General features: G+C 42.8%; 1 protein-coding gene across 1 annotated transcript; it reads left to right on the top strand.

Moving 5' to 3' along the window:
* The first annotated feature begins 1,184 nt into the window (after positions 1-1,184).
* On the top strand, positions 1,185-22,133 carry CCT2 (chaperonin containing TCP1 subunit 2). The gene is made up of 16 exons (XM_004602661.2): positions 1,185-1,278; positions 1,968-2,042; positions 2,132-2,197; positions 3,098-3,209; positions 3,645-3,721; positions 4,024-4,136; positions 5,505-5,707; positions 7,732-7,832; positions 8,497-8,624; positions 10,381-10,484; positions 15,154-15,273; positions 15,696-15,824; positions 16,352-16,455; positions 16,842-16,941; positions 18,544-18,685; positions 21,854-22,133. The coding sequence occupies exons 1-16, from the start codon at positions 1,276-1,278 to the stop codon at positions 21,882-21,884; spliced, it is 1,608 nt and encodes a 535-aa protein (XP_004602718.1). The 5' UTR covers positions 1,185-1,275; the 3' UTR covers positions 21,885-22,133.
* Positions 22,134-22,137: the final 4 nt, after the last annotated feature.

Genomic DNA, 22,137 nt, shown 5'->3' on the forward strand with positions numbered 1-22,137 from the left:
CAGGGATTGATCACTGCTGGCAGTGCTGGAGAAACTTATGGGTTTGGGGGACAAAAACCCTGAGGTTGGCATGTGCCAGACAAGTACCTTACCCACTGTACTATACCTCTCCAGCTTCTAGTTCCATTAGTCATTGGTTGAATTAACATGGGGGGAAAATCAAGATTTTACGTCAACATCAAATTAGAAAAAGAATTTTAAAATTCAAAAAAGGGATTTGTGTCTTCTGCACTACTCATGTTTCATATTAAAATTGCAACAAGGGGCCAAGCGCACCAAGAAGTTAACCTGCCAAAGTTTTAGACTCAGTTTGGCTCAAGTAAGTGAAGCAAGTGAAACCTCCGAAAAAGTGTCTGCTATGAATGCAGACTGGGGGAGAGGGAAGGAGGAAAACGGGAGGAAAACTGGGGCCGTTGGTGGTGGGAAATGTACACTGGTGAAGGGAAAGGTGTTGGAACATTATCTAACTGAAACCCAACCATGAACAACTTGGTAACCGTGTATCTCACTGTGATTCAATAAAAGAAAATTTTTTTTAATTGCAAAAAACGCACAGAAAAAGAAAAAGAACATTTAAAGGAGAAACAGGCCTATAAAGTATAGAGCTTTATCCTAAGAAAGAGAATATTGATTTAGGTTAGAAAATATTATACATACTGCTCAGGGATCTACATTAATAAAATACTAGATTGCAATAAAAATCTCTGTGGATATAAAAAAAATTACAACAAAAATATTTAAAGATTATGATGGTAATTACAAAACCCCAAAAGCTTGGAAAAGTTAAGTGTGTGCCTCTGTGAAAAGAGGAAGTGAGTGACTTTCATTATTGGTAACACAAAACTCTGAACTCGCATGTGTGGCGCTTGAAAGCAAAATTTTTAAAGATGATAATTAAGAAATAATAAGGTTGGGGGAGTTGGGGGTAGAACGGGGTACGGGAATCTCGTTGCCATGGCAAACTAGGGGCGCGGCGTCTCTTTTGTTGGTCGGCTCCTCTCTCCCTCTCGGAAGTGGAGCCCTTACGACGAGTGGGGGGGGGAGCCTGAGCCTAGGCCCCGCCCCCATAAGATCGACAGCGGCTCCGTAGCGCCTTTTGCCACTCAAAATTTCACCCCGCCTCTCACCCTCGCGGACGGCGCCAACCCGGAGCCGCGCGCGGGCCGAGGCCCCGCCCCTAGCGGCGAGCGTGTGGCGTCACTTCCGGCTTCTCTTCCCTCGGGTCCGGGCTCGAGCTGTGAGGGCATCAGCGTGCGTGGCGAGCTCGGCGGAACCATGGTAAGCGCCCAGTGCCCGCCTGCCCGAGGCCCGGCCTTGGCGCGCCCCCGGCTTCTCTCGCCGTCCCCCGCGGCGCGGTGGCCGCCCCGTGTTGGTCCCCGGGGCCGCCGCACATGGCGGGCCACGCCGTGTGGCCCGTGGCGCCCGCCCGCGAAGCCTCCAGGCGAGGGAGGCCGCGGACCCGGGGGGCGGGCAGGTCTCGGGGCGGGCGCGGCGGCCGCCGGCGTCACCCCCGCGTCACCCCCGCCCGCTCCCTCGCTCCGGAGCGCCCGGCTCCGGGACTCGGCCCCTAGGAAAGAAATTTCTAGAGCTCGGGGCTGGGCGGCCACGCTGGGCCCGCCCTTTCCGGCGGGGCGTCGGGAGCGGGCGCGGGCGGAGATGGGAGCGGGCCGCGCCCCCCGCACCCCCCACCCTGCCACCCCCGGCTCCCCGCCCGCGCTGGTCTCGCCACGCGGCTCGGGGTTCTGAGTCCCGGCGCGTTGCAGACCCAAAGAGCACTTAGCATGCCCGACACCCCCCCAGCCCCGCCGCCGCGCGTAACTGACCGGCCGTGCGATGGGCTGCGTGGGGGTGGGCAGAGGGCGATGCGCTCTCCCGGCGCAGCCCCTAACCGGGCTCGGGGGGACGAGCGCCCCGCCCGGTGCATTAAAGACCGAGTAGGCCCACGGTGACTTCCCTTTGCTCTCCAGGCGTCCCTCTCCCTTGCTCCCGTTAACATCTTCAAGGCCGGAGCTGATGAAGAGCGAGCAGAGACCGCGCGCCTGGTGAGCCCTGGCTCTCCTCGTGGCTTGCCTGGGTGTATGGGGTTAGAGCTGGCATTGATATTTGACTGTTTATTTATGTATTGCTCCAGTCTTCTTTCATTGGCGCTATTGCTATTGGAGACTTGGTGAAGAGCACTTTGGGACCCAAGGGCATGGTAAGGAGAACGGAAGTTTTATGCTTTCCTACTGCTGTCCAGCTTTTGGTGGAATTGTAGCTAATACATTTCTGAGTGTACAGATTAGATATGCACACTCTCCTAACTGTGAGAGGATTCTTAGGGCTGTAGTGTTTGATGCTTTTCTGGTGCTCAATCACCGAGCCACATCTCTGCCCCCAGGGCTATTCTTTCCTGACCACCATGCCCAATTCCATTGTCTTCCTCCTTCCTCTCAGACGGAATTACCTAAATCTTTGTGATCTCTTTGTTCATCCCTATAGAGAAACTTGTATCTTACATATTACATGTCATGCATGTTTTTCATTATGACACTGTTTTATTTGATGCTGTTTATAGGTACATTTTCTCTGGCTGGCTTTTAAAAAGTATATGTGTGTGATGCAGCAAACAGAACTGAGGGTCTCCCATAGAGGCATGTACTCTTATGTGCCGAGCTATGTCTCCAGCCCAGATAGCTCTATGTATGTATATTTGTGTTGTGTGCACCCGTGTGCCCATACTTATAGTTTACCCAAGCCCAGGGCCTCATACATGGAAGGCATGTGTCCTGAGCCATATTTTGCTCTTTATTTTCATTTATTATGAATACTGTTCTAAGTTATATTTCTCTGGTTTTTTAGGGATCACCGCTAAAGTTTGTGGGTGGTTTGCATGAAAAAAATTTGAATTGACACATTAGTAATATAATTGTAATGAGTACATCAAGATGAACTTTTTTATTTTTGGGTAACACCCAGTGGTGCTCCTGGTACCAGTGCATTGCCTGGGATTGAACCTGAGACTCTTACATGCTAAAGCCTTTGCTCTGCTGGATTGAACTCTTCCTTAGCCCCTCAATATGTACTTCTTTCTTAAAATAGATAATGTTCCTTCTAGGACAAAATTCTGTTAAGCAGTGGACGAGATGCCTCTCTTATGGTGACCAATGATGGTGCAACAATTCTAAAAAACATTGGTATTGACAATCCAGCAGCTAAAGTTCTAGTTGGTGAGTCTGAAGTTTGAAAACATTTTTAATGGGTTGTGTATTTTGATTTGTTAAAAATTGTCCAGTTTCTGGAATATAATTTATTTTGTTTTTATTTGGTTATTTGGGCCACACTTGGCAGCACTCAGGGCTTATTCCTGGTTCTGCCCTCAAGGATCATTCCTAGTGGTGCTTGGGGACCCTTGGGTGTGCCAGGGATAAAAACTGGGTCAGTCACACATAAAGCAAGTACCATACTGACTGTACTATCTCTCTGGCCCCATATTATTTATGATTAAACTCTTTTACCTGAGACCAACTGTTTTGAAAGCTTTCAGAATTTGTGGAGGAAACAAATGAGATTTAGATTAGAATTTGGGTATGTTTGGGAAATTAGCAACAGAAAAGTAATTTAAAAAACAATTAAATGTATACATGTGATTAACTTTATTCTAGATATGTCAAGAGTTCAGGATGATGAAGTTGGTGATGGCACAACCTCTGTTACTGTTCTAGCAGCAGAATTACTAAGGGTAAGTGTCAGCAAATTTAACATTGTTTCATTTGCTTTTGACTGTGGTTTTGAGTATCTAAAGTGATCCAGTCTTTTCTGTGTCTTTTTTTTTTTTTTGAGGGTGGGGTCACACCCAGATGCACAGGGGTTACTCCTGGCTCATGCACACTGGAATTATCCCTGGAGGTGCTTAGCGGACCATACGGGATGCTGGGAATCGAACCTGGGTTGGCCGTGTGCAAGGGAAATACTCTACCTGATGTGCTATGGCTCCAGCTTTGTGTCTTTACTGTTAATGAATCTTTTCCACTCTGTTAATAGGAAGCAGAAACTTTAATTGCAAGAAAGATTCATCCACAGACCATCATTTCAGGCTGGAGAGAAGCCACCAAGGCAGCACGAAAGGCTCTGTTGGCCTCTGCAGTTGATCATGGGTTGGTATAAATCAACATACTGTTTTAGACATTCGTTAGCTTTTCAAGACTTCACTGCAGAAAGTCTAGTGTTTCTCAGTCTTCTTTGGATCATGGCCCTCTTCCAACCTTGCTACCTTCCCTGTCCTACCACCAGCTCCCCTAATCACATGCAATGATCCCCATTTAAGTAGTTTTCATCTGCGCCCAGCTGAAATATCCCGGAGAACCACAAGGATTATATATGTCCCGAAGTTGAGACTGGCTTAGAGACTAGGGAAAGGCATTCAAAACTTAGCTTGCTGCCACAACCTAAAATTGTAGTTTCAAGCTTTTTGCCTATGCTGTAATGTATCCAAATGCCACAGAGCAAATAAGTGTCATTGTGTTAAAGGGATTCTTTTTAAGGAACATATTTCTGGGTGCCAGTATTTTATGCATTATTAGTGTTAATGTAGGAATGCTCAATTATATGATTCCATGTAATTTCAGATTTGTACTTTGACAACTTTTAGGACTTTTTTTTCCATTGCTAAGTGATGATTGGGGTTTGCATGTAGTGTTTTGCTGTGATGTGCGTATTACAACTTTCTAAATGTAGCACATGTGCTAAAAGTTTTGAGATACTGGAGCTGGAGAAATGGTATAGTGAGTGCAGTGCTTGCCTTGCATGTGGCTGGCCTAGCTTTGATCCCTGGCATCTTATATGGACCCCAAGCACCACCAGGAATAATCCCTGAGCATTGATTGCTAGGTGTGGCCCCAAAACAACAAAACCCCGGTGTTTTTGAGATACTTAACTGTTGGCTCCAAAAGTATGAGTGCTTTAAAGGCATTTTTATTTGCAAATTACCTTCCAAATATTTGAGTTCTAAGGTTTAAACCCAGGGCCTCATGCATCACTACCATTTAGCAATATTCCAGCCCCAAATTTACTAATTTATACTCCTGCTAGCTGTATTACAGTACTCTTCTCCGTGGTCTTGAAAACTGTGTGTGTGTGGGGGAGGGGGTGATAGTTTTCCACTTTGGTGGGGAAAAATAGTAACCTAATTATATGTCTTGGTGGTGTCTGTGAGGGGAGAGAAGGGAACCTTTGGGCCATACCCCACCGTGCTTAGTTGCTACTCCTGGCTCTGCTAAGGAGGGTTCTCCGTAGTTCTCCAGGGATCAAGACTTTATGGGCAAAGTACACGCCTTACACCCTGTCTTAACTCAGACCCTGCATTTGTTTATTATTGAGAAATTTCTTTCATGTGACTGTCTTGGGTAAAGTTTTCTCTTGACAAATGTGTCTGGGTAAATTTTGGAAAATAAAGTAGGTTTGATGTCTTAGGAGAAACTTAAAAAGAACAAGTATGATGAGGTATTTTTGTTCTGTTTTTTTAGTTCTGATGAAGTTAAATTTCGCCAAGATTTAATGAATATTGCGGGAACAACATTATCCTCAAAACTTCTTACTCACCACAAAGATCACTTTACAAAGTTAGCCGTGGAAGCTGTTCTCAGACTGAAAGGCTCTGGGAATCTGGAGGCAATTCATGTCATCAAGAAGCTTGGAGGAAGTCTGGCAGATTCCTATTTAGATGAAGGTATGTATTGCAGATGGGAAAACAACATTTGATTAGATGTTGAATATTAAATACGGTGTGATTAATCAGGACTGATACTATACAAACCTGGAAAACTGCTTTTATTTGGGTACTTTATCATTTTGGTGGGGTAAAAGTTATTGCAGCCATTTTTGTCATTTTTATTCGTTTTGTCTCTGCTAGAAATACTGTAGTTTTCTGTTACTTGAAGTCAGTTATTCCCAGATGGCACTTTATTTTTTCATATGTTCTCCAAGAGTAGGCGAGGTTAGGCAAACTTAGTTGGCAGGTGTTGAGGATTTACTTGTGTTTTCAGAGTGCTAAATGAATTTCAGCAACAGCTATTTCCTTGATAGTATTTGAAAAAGTGTACTATATTTGAAAAATAGCAAGTATAGTTTTTTATTCATTGTGAGGTTATTTATTTATTTATTTATTTTGGCTCTTTGGGTCACACCTGGCAATGCACAGGGGTTCCTCCTGGCTCTGCACTCAGGGATTACCCCTGGCGGTGCTCAGGGGACCGTATGGGATGCTGGGAATCGAACCCGGGTCAGCCGCATGCAAGGCAAACGCTGTGCTATTGCTCCAGCCCCGGTTTTTTTGTTGTTGTTGTTGTTGTTTGTTTGTTTTGCTTTTTGGGTCACACCCAATGGTGCTCAGGGGTTACTCCTGGCTTTGCACTCAGGAATTACTTCTGGCGGTGCTTGGGACCATATGGGATGCTGGGAATCGAACCCGGGTTGGCCGTGTGCAAGGCAAATGCCCTACTTGCTGTACTATTGCTCCGGCCCCTTTTGTGAGTTTCTAAGTGCTTCTGCATTGCATTTTTATAAAATGACTGTTCAAAACGACTGTTCAAAAGTGTGGAGAAGGGGAAAGGAGTTGTACTTTACAGTTTCTGCATTGCCAGTGATTTGTAGATGTGTAGTTAGGTTTTGTTGCTTGTCATTCTGTTTTAGAGGAGTAGCGATTGTGAAAATACTGGTTTTTTTTGGGAGGGGGTTAATTTTTGGGTGTATCTGGAAGTACTCTGGACTTCTGGCTCTGCTCAGGAATCACTGTGGGTAAACTCAGGACTATATGGGGTGCCAGGGATTGAACCCAGTTGGGACTTGTGCAAAGCAGGCTCCCTATCTGCTGTAATGTCACTCCACTGTAGCACTGTCGTCCCGCTGTTCATCGATTTGCTTGAGTGGGCACCAGTAACGTCTCCACTGTTAAGACTTGTTACTCTTTTTGGCATATTGAATATATGCCACGGATAGCTTGCCAGGCTTTGCTGTGCGGGCGGGATACTCTCTGTAGCTTGCCAAGCTTTCTGAGAGGGACGGAGGAATCGAACCCGGGTGAGCTGCGTGCAAGGCATACGCCCTACCCACTGTGCTATCGCTCCAGCCCCAGATTTTATAAGATAGGTTGTATTTCCATCTAAAAGAATTGGGAAAGGGAGTGTTGTAGGTAGGGTTCAAATCAACAGAATCTCAGGCTGGTAACTATCAATTCTGTCACGCTATTTATGGATAAGTAGCTAGAGTTGAGTAATAAGGTTTGCATATGTAACCTATAAGCAAGTACTTGGATGGGGATTGGTTTTGTCTAACTTGTTTGTAACTTTTTTTTACTTTGTTAACCTGTTTTTTAAGAAGTTTAGGGACCAGGGTGATAGTACAGTAGGTAGAGCGTTTTTGTTGAACGCGGCCGACCTGGGTTTGATTCCCCGACATCCCATATGGTTCCTGAGCACCTTCAGTAGTAATTCCTGGGTGCAGAGCCAGGAGTAGCCCCAGAGCATCTCCAGGTGTGACCCAAAAAGAAAAAAAAAATCAGTAGTAACAAGCAATCTCTGTGTGTATCTGAATCTTGGAATATCCATGGCTTATTTTCTCTCATGTGGGCTAACGAGAGCAGACTGCACTAATGATGGGTTCTCTGAGCTTAGAGAATTGGACTTAGAAAAAAGAATTTGATAAAGCAAACCTCTAAAGATACCTTGTAGATATAATCTTATCTTTATGTTACAGGCTTTCTGTTGGATAAAAAAATTGGAGTAAACCAACCAAAGCGAATTGAAAATGCTAAGATTCTCATTGCAAATACTGGTATGGATACAGACAAAATAAAGGTATGTTGAGTATGCTTTTTGCAGTTTGGTGGCTAGCTACTATAAGGTCAGGGAATTGGATTCACTAAAAAGCTCAGAATGTTGTATAGGCACAAACATACTCTTACCTTTCTTGCTGTGGTTGGGTTTGTTGGGCCACACTTGGCTCTGCATTCAGTGCTTACTTGTCTCTGTTCATGGGACCATGTCCATTATAAGGGGTCAGATTGGGAACAGCTGCTTGCAACGTAAGGGCCTTAACCCTCCCCTTCTTCCCACGCTATCCAGCACCTACTCATGTTCACTTTATATATTTTATATATACATCTAGTAAATATATACTAGATATATATACACACGGGGCTGGAGTGATAGCACAGTGGGTAGGGCGTTTGCCTTGTGTGTGGCCGACCCGGGTTCTATTCCTCCGCCCCTCTCAGAGAACCCGGCAAGCTACTGAGAGTATCCCATCTGCATGGCAGAGCCTGGCAAGCCACCTGTGGCGTATTCGATATGCCAGAAACAGTGACAACAAGCCTCACAACGGAGACATTACTGTGCCTGCTCGAGCAAATCGATGAGCAACAGGGGTGACAGTGACAGTGATATACATAAAGATGTTTACATGTACTCCGAGACGCTTAATGTGAAACTGATGCTATTTTCATCCTGTTCTTTATTTTAGATATTTGGTTCCCGGGTAAGAGTTGATTCTACAGCAAAAGTTGCCGAAATTGAGCATGCAGAAAAGGAAAAAATGAAGGATAAAGTTGAACGTATTCTTAAGCATGGGATAAATTGCTTTATTAACAGGTCTGTGTGCTTGGTTAATTTATTTATATATATATATAATGCTAATTGATGTATGAGAGCTTTTTTGTAGATGTATAGATATACTGCTTTTTTGAGTCACACCTAGTGATGCTTAGGACTTACTCTGGGCTCTGCACTCAGGAATTACTCTCGGATGTGCTGGGGCACCATATAGGTTGCCAGGGAGTGAACCTGGGTTGACTACTTGCCAGGCAAGCAACCTACCTGTTGTACTGTTGCTCTGGTCCAACTTTTTTTTGTTGTTGTTTTTAATCATTAGGACAGTGCTCAGGGGCTGTTGGGATCATGTTTTGGGACTCAGATCTTTGCCTCTTGTCTGTAAAATGTTCGATAGTTACTTCTGGGTCAGCACTCAGGAATCACTTCTGGGGCCTGGAGCAATAGTACAGCGGGTTAGGGCATTTGTCTTGCCCACGGCCAACCTGGGTTCGATTTCCATCATCCCATATGGTCCACCAAGCACCACCAGGAGTAATTCCTGAGTGCATGAGCCAGGAGTAATCCCTGTGCATTGCTGGGTGTGACCTCCCCCCCAAAAAAAACAAATCACTCCTGGTAGTGCTCAGGGGACCATATGGGCTACCAGAGATCAAATCAGTTGCTGTGTGCAGGGCAACTGCTCTACCTGCTATACCATTATGGCTCCAGCCCCCTAAAATTAAAAAAATTTTGTGATTGGTAAATTACGGTGTACACGCTCAACTGAGTGCATTGATGTTATTGGCAGTTGTGGGGTTTTTTTTTTTGCTTTTTGGGTCACACCCAGCGATGCTCAGGAGTTACTCCTGGCTCTGTACTCAGGAATCGCCCCTGGCTGCGCTCAGGGGACCATATGGGATGCTGGGAATCGAACCCGGGTCGGCCGCGTGCAAGGCAAACGCCCTACCTGCTATGCTATCACTCCAGCCCCAGTTGTGTTTTTGTTTGTTTGTTTGTTTTTTTTGTTTTTGGGTCACACCTGGCGATGCACAGGGGTTACTCCTGGCTCAACACTCAGGAATCACCCCTGATGGTGCTCAGGGGACCATATGGGATGCTGGGAATTGAACCCGGTCGGCCGCGTGCAAGGCAAATGCCCTACCCACTGTGCTATTGCTCCAGCCCCCTAGCAGTTGTGTTTTGTATTAACATCTATGGAAGCTTTTACTGTCTAAATTTAGCTGGAGCATTAGGATGGTAAAATCTGATGTGGTTTTGATGCATTACTATTAAACTGTTCTCCAGAGTTTATGAATCCTGGTTGTTTTATCAACAGCAATAAAATAAGCCTGACTTTAATAGCATGGGTTCACTATTGTTACATATAATGATACTGTGTAGATAAGAAGTGATATCTTCTGGGGAGGAGAGGGAGAGTGCTTGAAAAGCTAGAGTGTGTGCTTGCGTGCTTGCTTGCGTGCATGCGTGTGTTTATCCGAGGGTGAGAGGATTACAGATGTAAGTGTCGGGGGTCATCTAGTTGCTGGGTTGAAACTGGGCCATGTGCTCTAGCACCTTGACCTGTCTTTCCAGTGCAGGCCCTGAGACTGATTCATAACACTGCATGGTCCACCAGTGATGTTGGCCGCAACCCCAAGCACCAGACCAGGAATGATAGCCCAAGTGCTATCAGGTGTGATCTAAACACTTATATTAAGAAAAAGAGATTTGCATTTCTTTGGTGAATAAAAGATGTCCATTGTTTTGGATCTAATGAATTTTGTGAGGTGACATTGTTCTCATATTTTATTTACAGGCAATTAATTTATAATTATCCTGAACAGCTTTTTGGTGCTGCTGGTGTTATGGCTATTGAGCATGCAGATTTTGCAGGTGTTGAACGTCTAGCTCTTGTGACAGGTATGGGAACAAGGAATTCATTTCTATTTTTCTCCCCTTTTGTTGCTGTAGTGTAAGAGGGTTGCATACTTTGTTGTAGTGCACTGTTAGGGTGCTGGGGATTCTTAACAGCAGTGCCACTAGGACATTCTTCACTGTGTGCTAGGGATCAGATTTGTGACTTTGCTCTATGAACTAAGCCAACCTGAAAAATCGTAGCAGTTTCTGGGCCAGGGAGATAGTATAGCAGCTAAGGCTCTTCCTTGTACACAGCAGACTCAGGTTCCATCCCTGGCATCTCTTATGGTCCCCTGAGCACTGCCAGGAGTGATTTCTGAGTGACGAGCTAGGAGTAACCCCTAAGCATTGCCAGGTGTAACCCCCCCTTCTAAAGAAAAGAGCAGCACTTTCTAATATTTACTGACAGATTAATTGCATGCTAATATGTGGAATCTTCATTATGACAGTACAAAGATATCTCTTTAAGGGTCTTAAAATCAAAACAGTCATTCTGAAGTATGGTAGCACTTTGTGTGTTTATATTGTGGGGGCGGTATAAGGACTACTCCTAGGCATACTTGTCCTGGCTGTAAGGGCCTGATGGTTCAACACTCAGGCCTGGTAAGGGAGTCACCAGTGCCATTATTTTTTAAATTACTGTATGTATTTTTTTCATATCAGATGGGTAATATGCCCAGTGTAAAGGTTTGAGGGAGACACATGTCACACAGTTTAATATTCAGTCACTGTTTTTTTTGTTGTTGTTGTTTTTGCCAGGGAGGCAAGGGGTTGTATGGTTGGGATTAGGTCTATACCCTTTGGTGTTCAGGGCTTATTCCTGTCTCGTTGCTTTTGGGATCATCCTGATGGACTTGGGGGGCCATATATGGTGCTAAGGATCTAACCTGGGTCAGCTGTATGCAGGATAAACGCCCGCTCCCTGTGTTTTAGTCCAGCCATCTTTCATATTTTTTTCCATCTTTCATATTTTTAATTGAAAGAATGGATTGCTTTTGATTACTGTTGATTTCTTTTTGTTGTATTTATAAGGGTAGTAGGTCTTTTCTTACAAATCCATAGGACAGCTGTTCTGAACATGGTCTAAATTAGAATTTTTTTAAAAATCTGAAGTTGTTTTACATGTTTTTTGGTTTGGGGCCACACCCAGCGATGCTCAGGGATTACTCCTGGCTCTGCACTCAGGGGTACTATATGTAATGCCAGGAATCAAACCTGGCTTGGCTGCACACATGGCAAGTGCCCTGCCCATTGTGCTATCTCCCCAACCCAGTTTTGCATATTTTCAGTGTTGAGTTATATTTTATGGCCTCGTGTTAGTAATAATGAGCACTTGATAGCTTCCCCACCACTTCCCCCTTTGTAGTGTTGAGTAGAGGGGTGCACACTTATTTGCAGCGTCTGTAATTTATGTTCATTGGAAGATGTTACTTAGCCACAGTGGACTTGCAGACCTTGGTTGCGATATGCTCCAAGCATTGTGCTCAGCACATGTCAGTTGGAGATCCAGCTTGTACCCTCATACCTGCAAGGCACCAACTTTGTAACTTAGGTACCTGCAGGTTCGCCCTGCCCAAACCAAATTTCATTGTGTATTTAACTGAAGGCAAGAGAGGGTCAACTACTTAAAACACTTTTGTTCATTTTTTAAAAATTCATTTTTATTTTTATTTTTATTTTATTTTATTTTATTTTATTTTATTTTATTCTTTGCTTTTTGGGTCACACCTGGCGATGTACAGGGGTGACTCCTGGCTCATGCACTCAGGAATTACTCCTGGCCGTGCTCAGGGGACCATATGGGATGCTGGGAATTGAACCCAGGTCGGCCGCATGCAAGGCAAATGCCCTACCTGCTGTGCTATCACTCCAGCCCCCAAAATTCATTTTTTTTTAAAAAAGCAATTAATGTAAATGGTTGAGTAATACTTGATGAATAGCTTTGTCCAACAATCTTCAATAGAGGTATTGGTGATACTACCCAGATTGTGGAGAAATAACTTAGAAAAAAACATACATTTAATACTAGGTAGGACTTTGGGGATGGGGTGGAGGTGGAAAGGCCTTGCTGTTCTCAGGCTTACTCCTATCTCTGCTTTTCGGGATCACTCCTGGCAGTCCTTGGAATCAATCTTATGTGGTGTCAGGGGTTGAACTGGAGTTGGCCTCATGCAAGGCCTCATGCAAGGTGCCATGCCCTGCCTTCTGTACTCCCTGGCCCTAGGAATGGTTGATGAAACCTTTGAGAAACAAATAAGTTACTTGATATCTTGAAAGATTTTTAAAAGGAATGAAAGGACTGGAAAGTTGGAGTCTGGCAGTGAGCATTGAGAGTAGGACTTGAGACATAAACCCACTTTTATTTATTTATTTTTTCTTTTTGGTCACACCTGGCGTTGCACAGGGGTTCCTCCTGGCTCTGCACTCAGGAATTACTCCTGGCAGTGCTCAGGGGACCATATGGGATGCTGGGAATTGAATCCGTGTCAGCCGCATGCAAGGCAAACATCCTACCCGCTGTACTATCTCTCCAGCCCCCATAAAGCCACTTGTAATGCTGAGTTTATTTAGGAACATAATTACTAGAAGAAATAAAAGTACAATAGGTTTTATCTCAGTAGCTTTTGTAGGTCGTTTTTAGTCATTTGAGAAGCATAATCATTCACTCAGACATTTTCGTGTTATTAACTGTTCCAAAGTAAATTTATACGCTTTAATTAAAACTCCTTAGCACCCAGCACTACACTTTGTATTTTGTGCCATCTGGCAGTTAATAGTGCTTTGGTGGATGGTGCCAAACTTGAGTGTAATTTGAAATACTGGCCACAAGAATTAGTTGTTACTAGTCTGCCTGATGTGACACCCAAGTATAAGCCACTGGTGGTACTCTCTGTGTCAGCATGTTAAAAGCAACTGCATTCAGTGATAGCTTAAGAATGAAATGACGTTTTTATAATTTTTGTCAATGCAACCCAAAGATATGACATAAGAAATGTGAAAAATAGCCACTTACGAATTTAATTGATAAATGATTGCCACATGTACAGAGAAGAATGTGAATGCACTGAACACACATACTGAAGTTGATCTTGCACATCTTTAATAGCTCCTTTGCTATCCAGGTATATGGAATTGGTTCTTGCAAATGTCAAGTTATTTCTTCTAGGTGGCAGAGAGATAGTACTGTAGGTAAGGTGCTTGCTCTGCATACAGCTGACCCTGATTTGATCCCCAGCACCATATACAGTCAGTCCCTCAGGCCCTTCACCCACTGCCCCCAAACACGCACACACATGCATACACACATGCACACTTGAATATCTTCTAAGCAGATCAAGATTAAGCAAGTATTTTTGGGAGTTTGTTACCCAGTTATTTATTATGTGTCACATACAGAACGCAAAGCAATCTCAGGAAATTGTAAACCAAAACTAAAAAGAATTTAAGCTATTTTGGCAATATAATTTTGGTGATACAGATATAAAATATTTATATTTTAAGTATATTTTGGTGAAATAAATATAAAATATTCATATTTTGTTGATATAAATTAGCAAAGTTTGAAAGATCGTGGCTCTTATATGTTTATTGTGAAATACATATTAAAACATGTATGAAAAAACATAAAACATCACCCAGCAAGTTTACTGATCCAGAGGTATTAATTTATGATGGTGGGCATCAAATAGACTTTTGAGCTAGAGAAAAGGTTTTAAAATCACAATTTAGGGGCCAGAGAGTGAGTACAGTGAGTAAGGCGCTTGCCTTGCATATAGTCAACCCAGGTTAGTTTCCCAGCATCGTCATGTGGACTCCCCAGCCTCACCAGGAATGATCCTGAGTGCAGAGATAGGTGTTGACCCTCTCCCATGGAAACTCGATTTTTGCTTAATTGAAAAATCATAGAAAATGCTATTATTTAGAGTAGTCTTTCTCAAAGTGGTCGATATACCATGTGTGGGATTCTAACACGATTTCTAAGTGATGGTAGTAGTCCTGAGGGCAATTGGATTTCGGCTTTCTGTTTGCCTAATGAAGACAGATGTGGGGCCAGGGAGGTTGTACACTGAGTAGGGCACTTGACCTTGCACATGGCTGACCCAGTTTAGATTCACAGCATATGGTCCCTTAAACACAGAACCAGGAGTGATTGATCCTTCAGCGCAGAACCAGGAGTAAGCCCTGAGAACCTCTGAGCATGGCCGAAAAAAGAAAAGAAAAGGGTGGGTGGGGGAGGAGAAAAGTTAGATTTCCAGGGTGGACATTAAGCAATTTTCCTAGAAGGTGTGTTAGACAAAAAGGGGGGGGGGGACCTTTGGTTTAGAAATTCTTTCTCTCTCTCTCTTTTTTTTTTTCTTTTTGGGTCACACCTGGTAATGCATAGGGGTTGTTACTCCTGGCTCTAGGAATCACCCACCCCTGGCGGTGCTCAGGGGACCATATGGGATGCTGGGAATTGAACCCGGGTTGCCTGTGTGCAAGGCAAATGCCCTACCTGCTGTGCTATCACTCCAGCCCCTAGAATTTATTTCTAAGTGGGATAATAGAATTTTTTATTAGCGTATTTGTAGCAATTTAAATGATCAATTTCTGCAAGTACTTCAAGGTGTACACTCTTTGTTAAAATACGGAGTTTAGATTGGGTTTGTTAAATTACTACTTGTGTTCATAGGTGGTGAAATTGCTTCTACTTTTGACCATCCTGAGCTGGTGAAGCTTGGAAGTTGCAAGCTTATTGAGGAAGTGATGATTGGGGAAGACAAACTCATTCACTTTTCTGGGGTAGCTCTTGGTAAGTAATTATGTAGATCCTGGTGATTAGGTTCCTAAGTCTCTGCAGGGTCTGTTGATGTGAATGGATTTACTGTAGTTACTAGAATACTAGAATATGTCTTAATCTTACAAAGTTTGAAACCAGCCTCATAGTAACTTTATATAAATAATACATCTCCAGCATAATATTTTCTACAACAGTGATTTTCAATGTTTTCATATATGTCTGCAGATTGGTGTTTAAAAGTGATTGTTTAATTTTGAACTATTATGAACTATGAACAGTGATTCTTGAGGGGATATGTAATATTGGGAAATATAATAGCTTTCAAAACAAAATGTCATAACTCCTACCCTAGAGTATAAACTTTTTAAAATATAAAACTTTTTTAGAACACTTCACTGTGCTATAATACCTTTTTTTTTTTTTTTAAATTTTAGGTGAGGCTTGCACCATTGTTCTCCGTGGTGCTACTCAGCAAATTTTAGATGAAGCAGAAAGATCTTTGCATGATGCTCTCTGTGTTCTTGCCCAGACTGTGAAGGATTCTAGAACGGTTTATGGTGGAGGTAAGCATTTGGGGAAAAAATGAACTTTTTTTTTTTTTCCCAACCAAATTCAGAAAATTCAGGAAGGAGAAGAAAGGGGAAAGAATGCAGGGAAGCTCCCAGATTATGGGAAGGGTCTCCTAATGACAGATGCCTTGAATTGAACATACTTTATTTTACCTTTTTTTTTTCTTCTTCCTTTTTGGGTCACACCTGGCCAAGTGGATTTATTGGTTCCTTTTCTTTTTTTTCCTTTCTTGCTTTTTGAGTCACCCCTGGTGATGCACAGGGGTTACGCCTGGCTCTGCACTCAGGAATTGTTCCTGGCAGTGCTGGGGGACCATATGGGATGCTGGGAATTGAACCTGGGTCGTCGTGTGCAAGGCAAACACCCTACCCGCTGTGCTACCGCTCCAGTCCTGGTTTATTGGTTCTTAATAGGAATTTTGCCTTTTATCTTACTTTTTAAGTACTTGATATCTTAAAGGGAGTCATCAATTCAGTATCTTGGAGACAAGATGATGTCCTATTGAATTTTTATTCTGTAGGCTGTTCTGAGATGCTGATGGCGCACGCTGTGACGGAGCTAGCCAATAAAACCCCAGGCAAGGAAGCTGTTGCAATGGAGTCTTACGCTAAAGCCCTGAGAATGGTAAGTTAAAAATATGGGGCTGAAAACAACTTTTGTGACTGTTGAAGGTTATTATAAGCTTTAATTTAAAGGAAGCAAGGATTACATTCTTTCCATGTGTATAGCTTTTATTTTTATTTAAGGCCACCTTGGCTGTACTCAGGAGCCTGGGGACCTTTCAGCAATAAGTAGTAGGTTAGGAGATGTGCGCGTGGCAGCATTTTGAGATCACCACAGCCACACTCGGTGCTGGGACATGGGGTGATGGGGATCCAAGTCGGGGCTTCCCACTTGCATTCCGCTTACCTGTTATCCCTCTCCAATGTGTCACTTTTAGAAGTTATGCTATGTAAGAGGAAGTTAATAAGAAAGAGAATAGTTAACAGTTTGTCTTCTTTACTTCCTAGTTGCCAACTATTATAGCTGACAATGCAGGCTATGATAGTGCAGATTTGGTGGCGCAACTTCGAGCTGCCCATAGTGAAGGCAATACAACTGCTGGACTGGGTAAGAAGCTGGTGGGGGAACCTTACACTGGTAAAATAACTCTTTACAAAGTGTTCTCTTTTTTAAGGAAAGTTCTCATCATAATCTTGCCTGTTAAAGACTTTTTTAATCTTTATTTTCTAGGAAAAAGTTTAGCTTCAGGCTTTTATGTTTGTGGCTCTTTTGGCCACACCTGTACTTGGGCTTACTCCTGGCTCTGCTCAGGGATCATTCCTGGAGGTGCTTGGGGCTATATGTGGTACTGGGCATCCAACCTGGTTTAGCCACGTTGCAAGTCAAGTGCCTTACCTACTGTGTTTTTTCTCCAGCCTGTCTTATTAATGCTGCTAAAAGTTTGTTTTAACTAGATTTGTGATTGATTTGTTTTATAAATATAGAATTTAAATATGTAAGTTGTTTGTAATCTGAAATCAGAATGAATATTATAATACCACCTGTCACCAACCCTAACACCTAAGCTCAGAGTAATAGTAATCTTACAGTGAATACTCAGAAATGTTCTTTGATTACAGATCTCTGATAAATAAAGGTGGCATAAAAGGCAGATGTAATTCACATTAAGATATTCTCTGCAACTTATCCAGGACATTGTAGGGCATCCTAAAAGGTTGATACTCTTATCACTGGACAAGAGAGAGCTAGTGAATAAATTGCCTCTCAGCAGATGAAGTTGGATTCCTTTAAAAAGAATGGTTGGGCAGATGATGCCTAAATTCTCTACCCCCTTTTTTTTTTTTTTTGCTTTTTTTGGATCACACCCGGCGATGCACAGGGGTTACTCCTGGCTTTGCACTCAGGAATTACGCCTGGCGGTGCTCAGGGTACCGTATGGGATGCTGGGATTTGAACCCGGGTTGGCCGCGTGTAAGGCAAACGCCCTATCCGCTATGCTATCACTCCAGCCCCATCTACCCATATTTAAGAATCAGAATTCATTATAATCTGTGAAGGGAGGCCATACTGCTCTTCCAGGGGACCTCAAGCAAATTTAAGACGGGGTAGTTGTTTCTAATACATTTGGCAGCGCTTTCTCTTTGTTTGCTTAAAGAAGGTTGATTTGGAGGCTGGAGAGAAAGACAGCGGTTAAGGACCTTGCCTTTGTGGCCTACCTGGTTCAATATCCAGCAACTCACATGGTTTCCCAAGCACCTCTGGGTGTGGCCCAAAAACAGGTGGAAAAAGATTTCTAGGGGAGTGTTATGTAAATGTGTTTTTCTTTCTTTAAATGTGGGGTGAGGGGTATGGAGGGCAGCAGGCCAAATGAGTTTGTGAACTTCTGATCTCTGGTATAATTGCATAAATATTCCATTAGTTGCTTTTTATTCACTTCACTTGTATCACTTGTCATCCCATTGATCTTCGATTTGCTCGAGCGGGCTCCAGTAATGTCTCCATTCATTGCTTTTTATTAGTACAAATATTTTGCATCTGATGTTTTAACTTCCCTGAAAAAGCTTTCTTTTGTGACAAATTGATGAAAGTGTTCTGAGTAAAGTAATAGGGTCTATGATTTATTTTGTTAGGACTAATTTTGTTACAGGTAATTTGAAATAGGTGCTTTAGTTAAAAAAGTTTATTGAGTTAAATATGTTTTCTTTTCAGATATGAAGGAAGGCACCATTGGAGATATGGCAGTACTGGGAATAACAGAAAGTTTTCAAGTAAAACGACAAGTTCTTTTGAGTGCAGCTGAAGCTGCAGAGGTGATTCTGCGTGTGGACAACATCATCAAGGCGGCACCAAGGTAGTGTAACAGTCTCAAATTGCTCTTCACCAGAGAATGGTAGTCAACCCAGAATTTTAAACATAGGGGTTTGTGTCTACCCACACATACACTATCATTGTATTTGGTAGAAAGTATATCTTTTTTGGCCCAAATAAAAATTACTATGCAGATTGTCTTAAATATGTAACCGCTACTGTCCATTTTAGCCAGAAAGGCATAGGGAGTGTGTGGTATTGTTGATGCAGGTAGGATAGCTCTCAAGATTAAAGGGCACATGATGAGCCAGACTGAAGAATTTTAAAACTAGAGATCATGTGCAGATGTGTATGGGGTAGTTTTCCTTTACCCTTGCCCCTTGTTTTTGGTTTAGGGGTATGTCCCAGTTGTGCTCAGGGACTAAAGGTCATTTCTGTGTGTACTCTTGGACTATGAGATTGAAACCAGACTTAGCTTGACTGCAGTTGTTAAACACTGGTCTGTGGTTTTGTTTTTCCCTACGGGTAAATCGGCTTCAGCTATTTTCTGTCCTGGGTACACTTTTTAATCAGTTGGTGATGGTTCAGGGAGCTAGGGGGAGATAGTGACTTGGACCAGGAGATAGAGGTGAAAGTGAAGTGTTAACTAACAGATGTATTTTGATGGTAGGGCCAGCAGAATTTGATTTGAATTGGATATTAGGAGGTATTAGAAGAAAGAAAATAGGGTAATTTGGTAACTCAAGGCTTTGTCAATATTAAAATGTTAAGTTAACTGAAGTATGCAAAAACACTGGTGGAGAAGATGGGGTTTCAGTTTTGCATGTGTGAAGACCTTGATTGGAAAGGTGTTTGGATATACCAAGTCTAGGGAAGGAAGAGCTGCAGTTATAGACTTAGGAGTTGTCGGTATGCATGTGATGCATAACGTCGTAGGGTTGGTTGGAGTCCTAAGAATAGAAAGGAAGGTAACAGTGCTTCCGAATTCAGTAGTAAATTTGGAAAGATTCGGAGCACTGAACAAGGACCACTAAATAGTAATGTATGACTACTAAAATGGTGATGGCTGGGACTGGAATGATAGTACAGTGGGTCAGGTGCTTGCCTTTTGTGCAGCCAACCTAGGTTCAGTTCCTGGCATTCCATATAGTCCCCTGAGCACCGCCAGCCTCTTAAGTACAGAGCCAGGAGTAACTGCTGAGCATTGCTGGGTGTGGCCCCCAAATAAAAATAAAATGGTAATGAGAATAAAAAGAATAGAAAATAATAATGATTATGTTTGCAGAAAGTATATAATTCCTTTTACTTTTTTGTGGGGCAAGAGTGTCTATTGAACCATTTAGAAGGATGTAAGGGGAGACAAAGAAGTCTGTGTTTGAGAGAGAAACAGGCTTCTCCAGAGTGAAAATAAGCAAGCAAAGAAACAGGGGCCAAGTAAGTGAGATACATGTTCACAGGTTTGAAGTGCCAGAAAGTATATGGTTCTATAATTCAGGTATTTTGTTTGGGGGGCAAGAGTACACTACAGCAACTACCCATAGAAATTTTTACATAAAGCCACACACTGTTAACCACATTTGAAGCATACATTTAATTATATCGGGGCTAGAGCAATAGTACAGCGGGTAGGGCGTTTTTGCCTTGCACTCGGCCAACCCGGGTTCGATTCCCAGCGTCCCATATGGTCCCCCGAGCACCGCCAGGAGTAATTTCTGAGTACATGAGCCAGGAGTAACCCTGTGCATTGCCGGGTGTGACCCAAAAAGAAAAAAACTTTAATCATATCACTGTTAGAGATTTAGGTATCAAACTGAATAATTTTTTGTTTACTTTTAATTTTTGAACTTCACAGAACGTACTTTCAGATCAGTGCCCTATGATAGCTGTGCTTGAACATCTCCCCTCCCCTCCCCTCCCCTCCCCTCCCCTCCCCTCCCCTCCCCTCCCCTCCCCTCCATGCAAGTCATGTACTCTAATCCTTTGCGCCAATTTCTGCCCGCTAAAACTCGTTTTTGTTTTTTATATTAGCGTCCTTCAGTCATACTCTGATAACCTACAAAAGTATATCCCTTTATATGATTGTAGAACGTTTGGGGGTTCGTGTGTGTGTGTGTGTGTGTGTGTGTGTGTGTTTTATACTTGTTTGCTTATCATTAGACATCTAACATGAGGCCTTTCTGTTTATTGGTCTTGATACTTTTTAGCAATCTAACCCTATTACATACTTCCCTATTGAAATTTGTTTTTATATCATTAAAATAATGATTCAGAGATTATTTAGGGTCCCAAATATTTTTAGTTAGGAGTAACGGTATAGGATTTAGGGTACTTTGCATATGACTCCTCTGCTGGGACTTTGTGAATCACCGACACCACATATGGTTCCCTGAGTTCCTCCTTCCCCTCCTCCCCCCCAAAAAGAAAAAAGTAACTGTGACTGAGTCAGATTTTCTATCATGTATACAGGAAAATATCAGTTGGTACTTTATTTAGTAATGTTTAAAATTTTTTATTAGAGAATCACTGTGATGTACAGTTACAAACTTAGGAACTTTCATGTCTGCATTTCATTCATACAGTGATCGTTTACCCATCCCTCCACCAGTGCCCATTTACCTCCACCAATGATCCCAGTATCCCTCTCACCACCCCTACCCCATCCCCCACCACCCCACCCTGCCTCTGTGGCAGGGCATTCCCCTTTGTTCTCTCTCCTTTTGGGTGTTGTAGTTTGCAATAGAGGTATTGAGTGGCCCTCATGTTTGGTTTATAGTCTACTTTTAGTTCGCATCTTCCAACCCGAATGGGTCCTCTCATCAGTTGGTACTTTAATGGAGAATATATAAGGTTACTTAGATGAGAAGTTGGGGACTGTGAGGATTATAGTCTACAGATAGAGGAGGTAGAGGTGGTATTATGTGGTTGAAGCATCTTTGTGATAAAGAAGTGGGCAGGAGAAAGGTACAGGTGTGCTTGACTTGCACACAACTGGCAGGGTTCGATCCCGGCACCATAATGGTCCCAGGAGCAAGCCCTCAGCAGAGCCAAATGTGGCCTCCCCATAACTACCCAAGAAAGAAAAGAATTGGGTTAAAATGATTTTAATAAAAATAGGATTCTACCCTGAATTTGAATTTAATACAGACCTTTTGTTATGTTTTTCATAATCCTCATTGATTTTTCTTACATGTATATTTTTTAATCCTTGCAGGAAGCGTGTTCCTGATCACCACCCCTGTTAAGTGTCCTGTATGCAATTAAACTCCGGACCAGTCATAAGTTGTGTTTGAAAAGCTTGGCTTTCTTAAAGGAGACTGCAGTCAAAGTCAAAGTTTCACAGTGACTGTTATATCCTTAGTTTGAACATTTAACTGACCTTCTATTTTACCTTGGGTCTAATTTATTTGCTGTTTCATTTTCCATAAAATTCAGTTGGTTTAAAGTTTTATTTCTCATACTATGCTTAAATAAAAATTTGGACGATTACTAGCTCTT

The sequence above is a fragment of the Sorex araneus genome, chromosome 10, assembly GCF_027595985.1.
Source record: "Sorex araneus isolate mSorAra2 chromosome 10, mSorAra2.pri, whole genome shotgun sequence".
Taxonomy (NCBI): domain Eukaryota; kingdom Metazoa; phylum Chordata; class Mammalia; order Eulipotyphla; family Soricidae; genus Sorex; species Sorex araneus.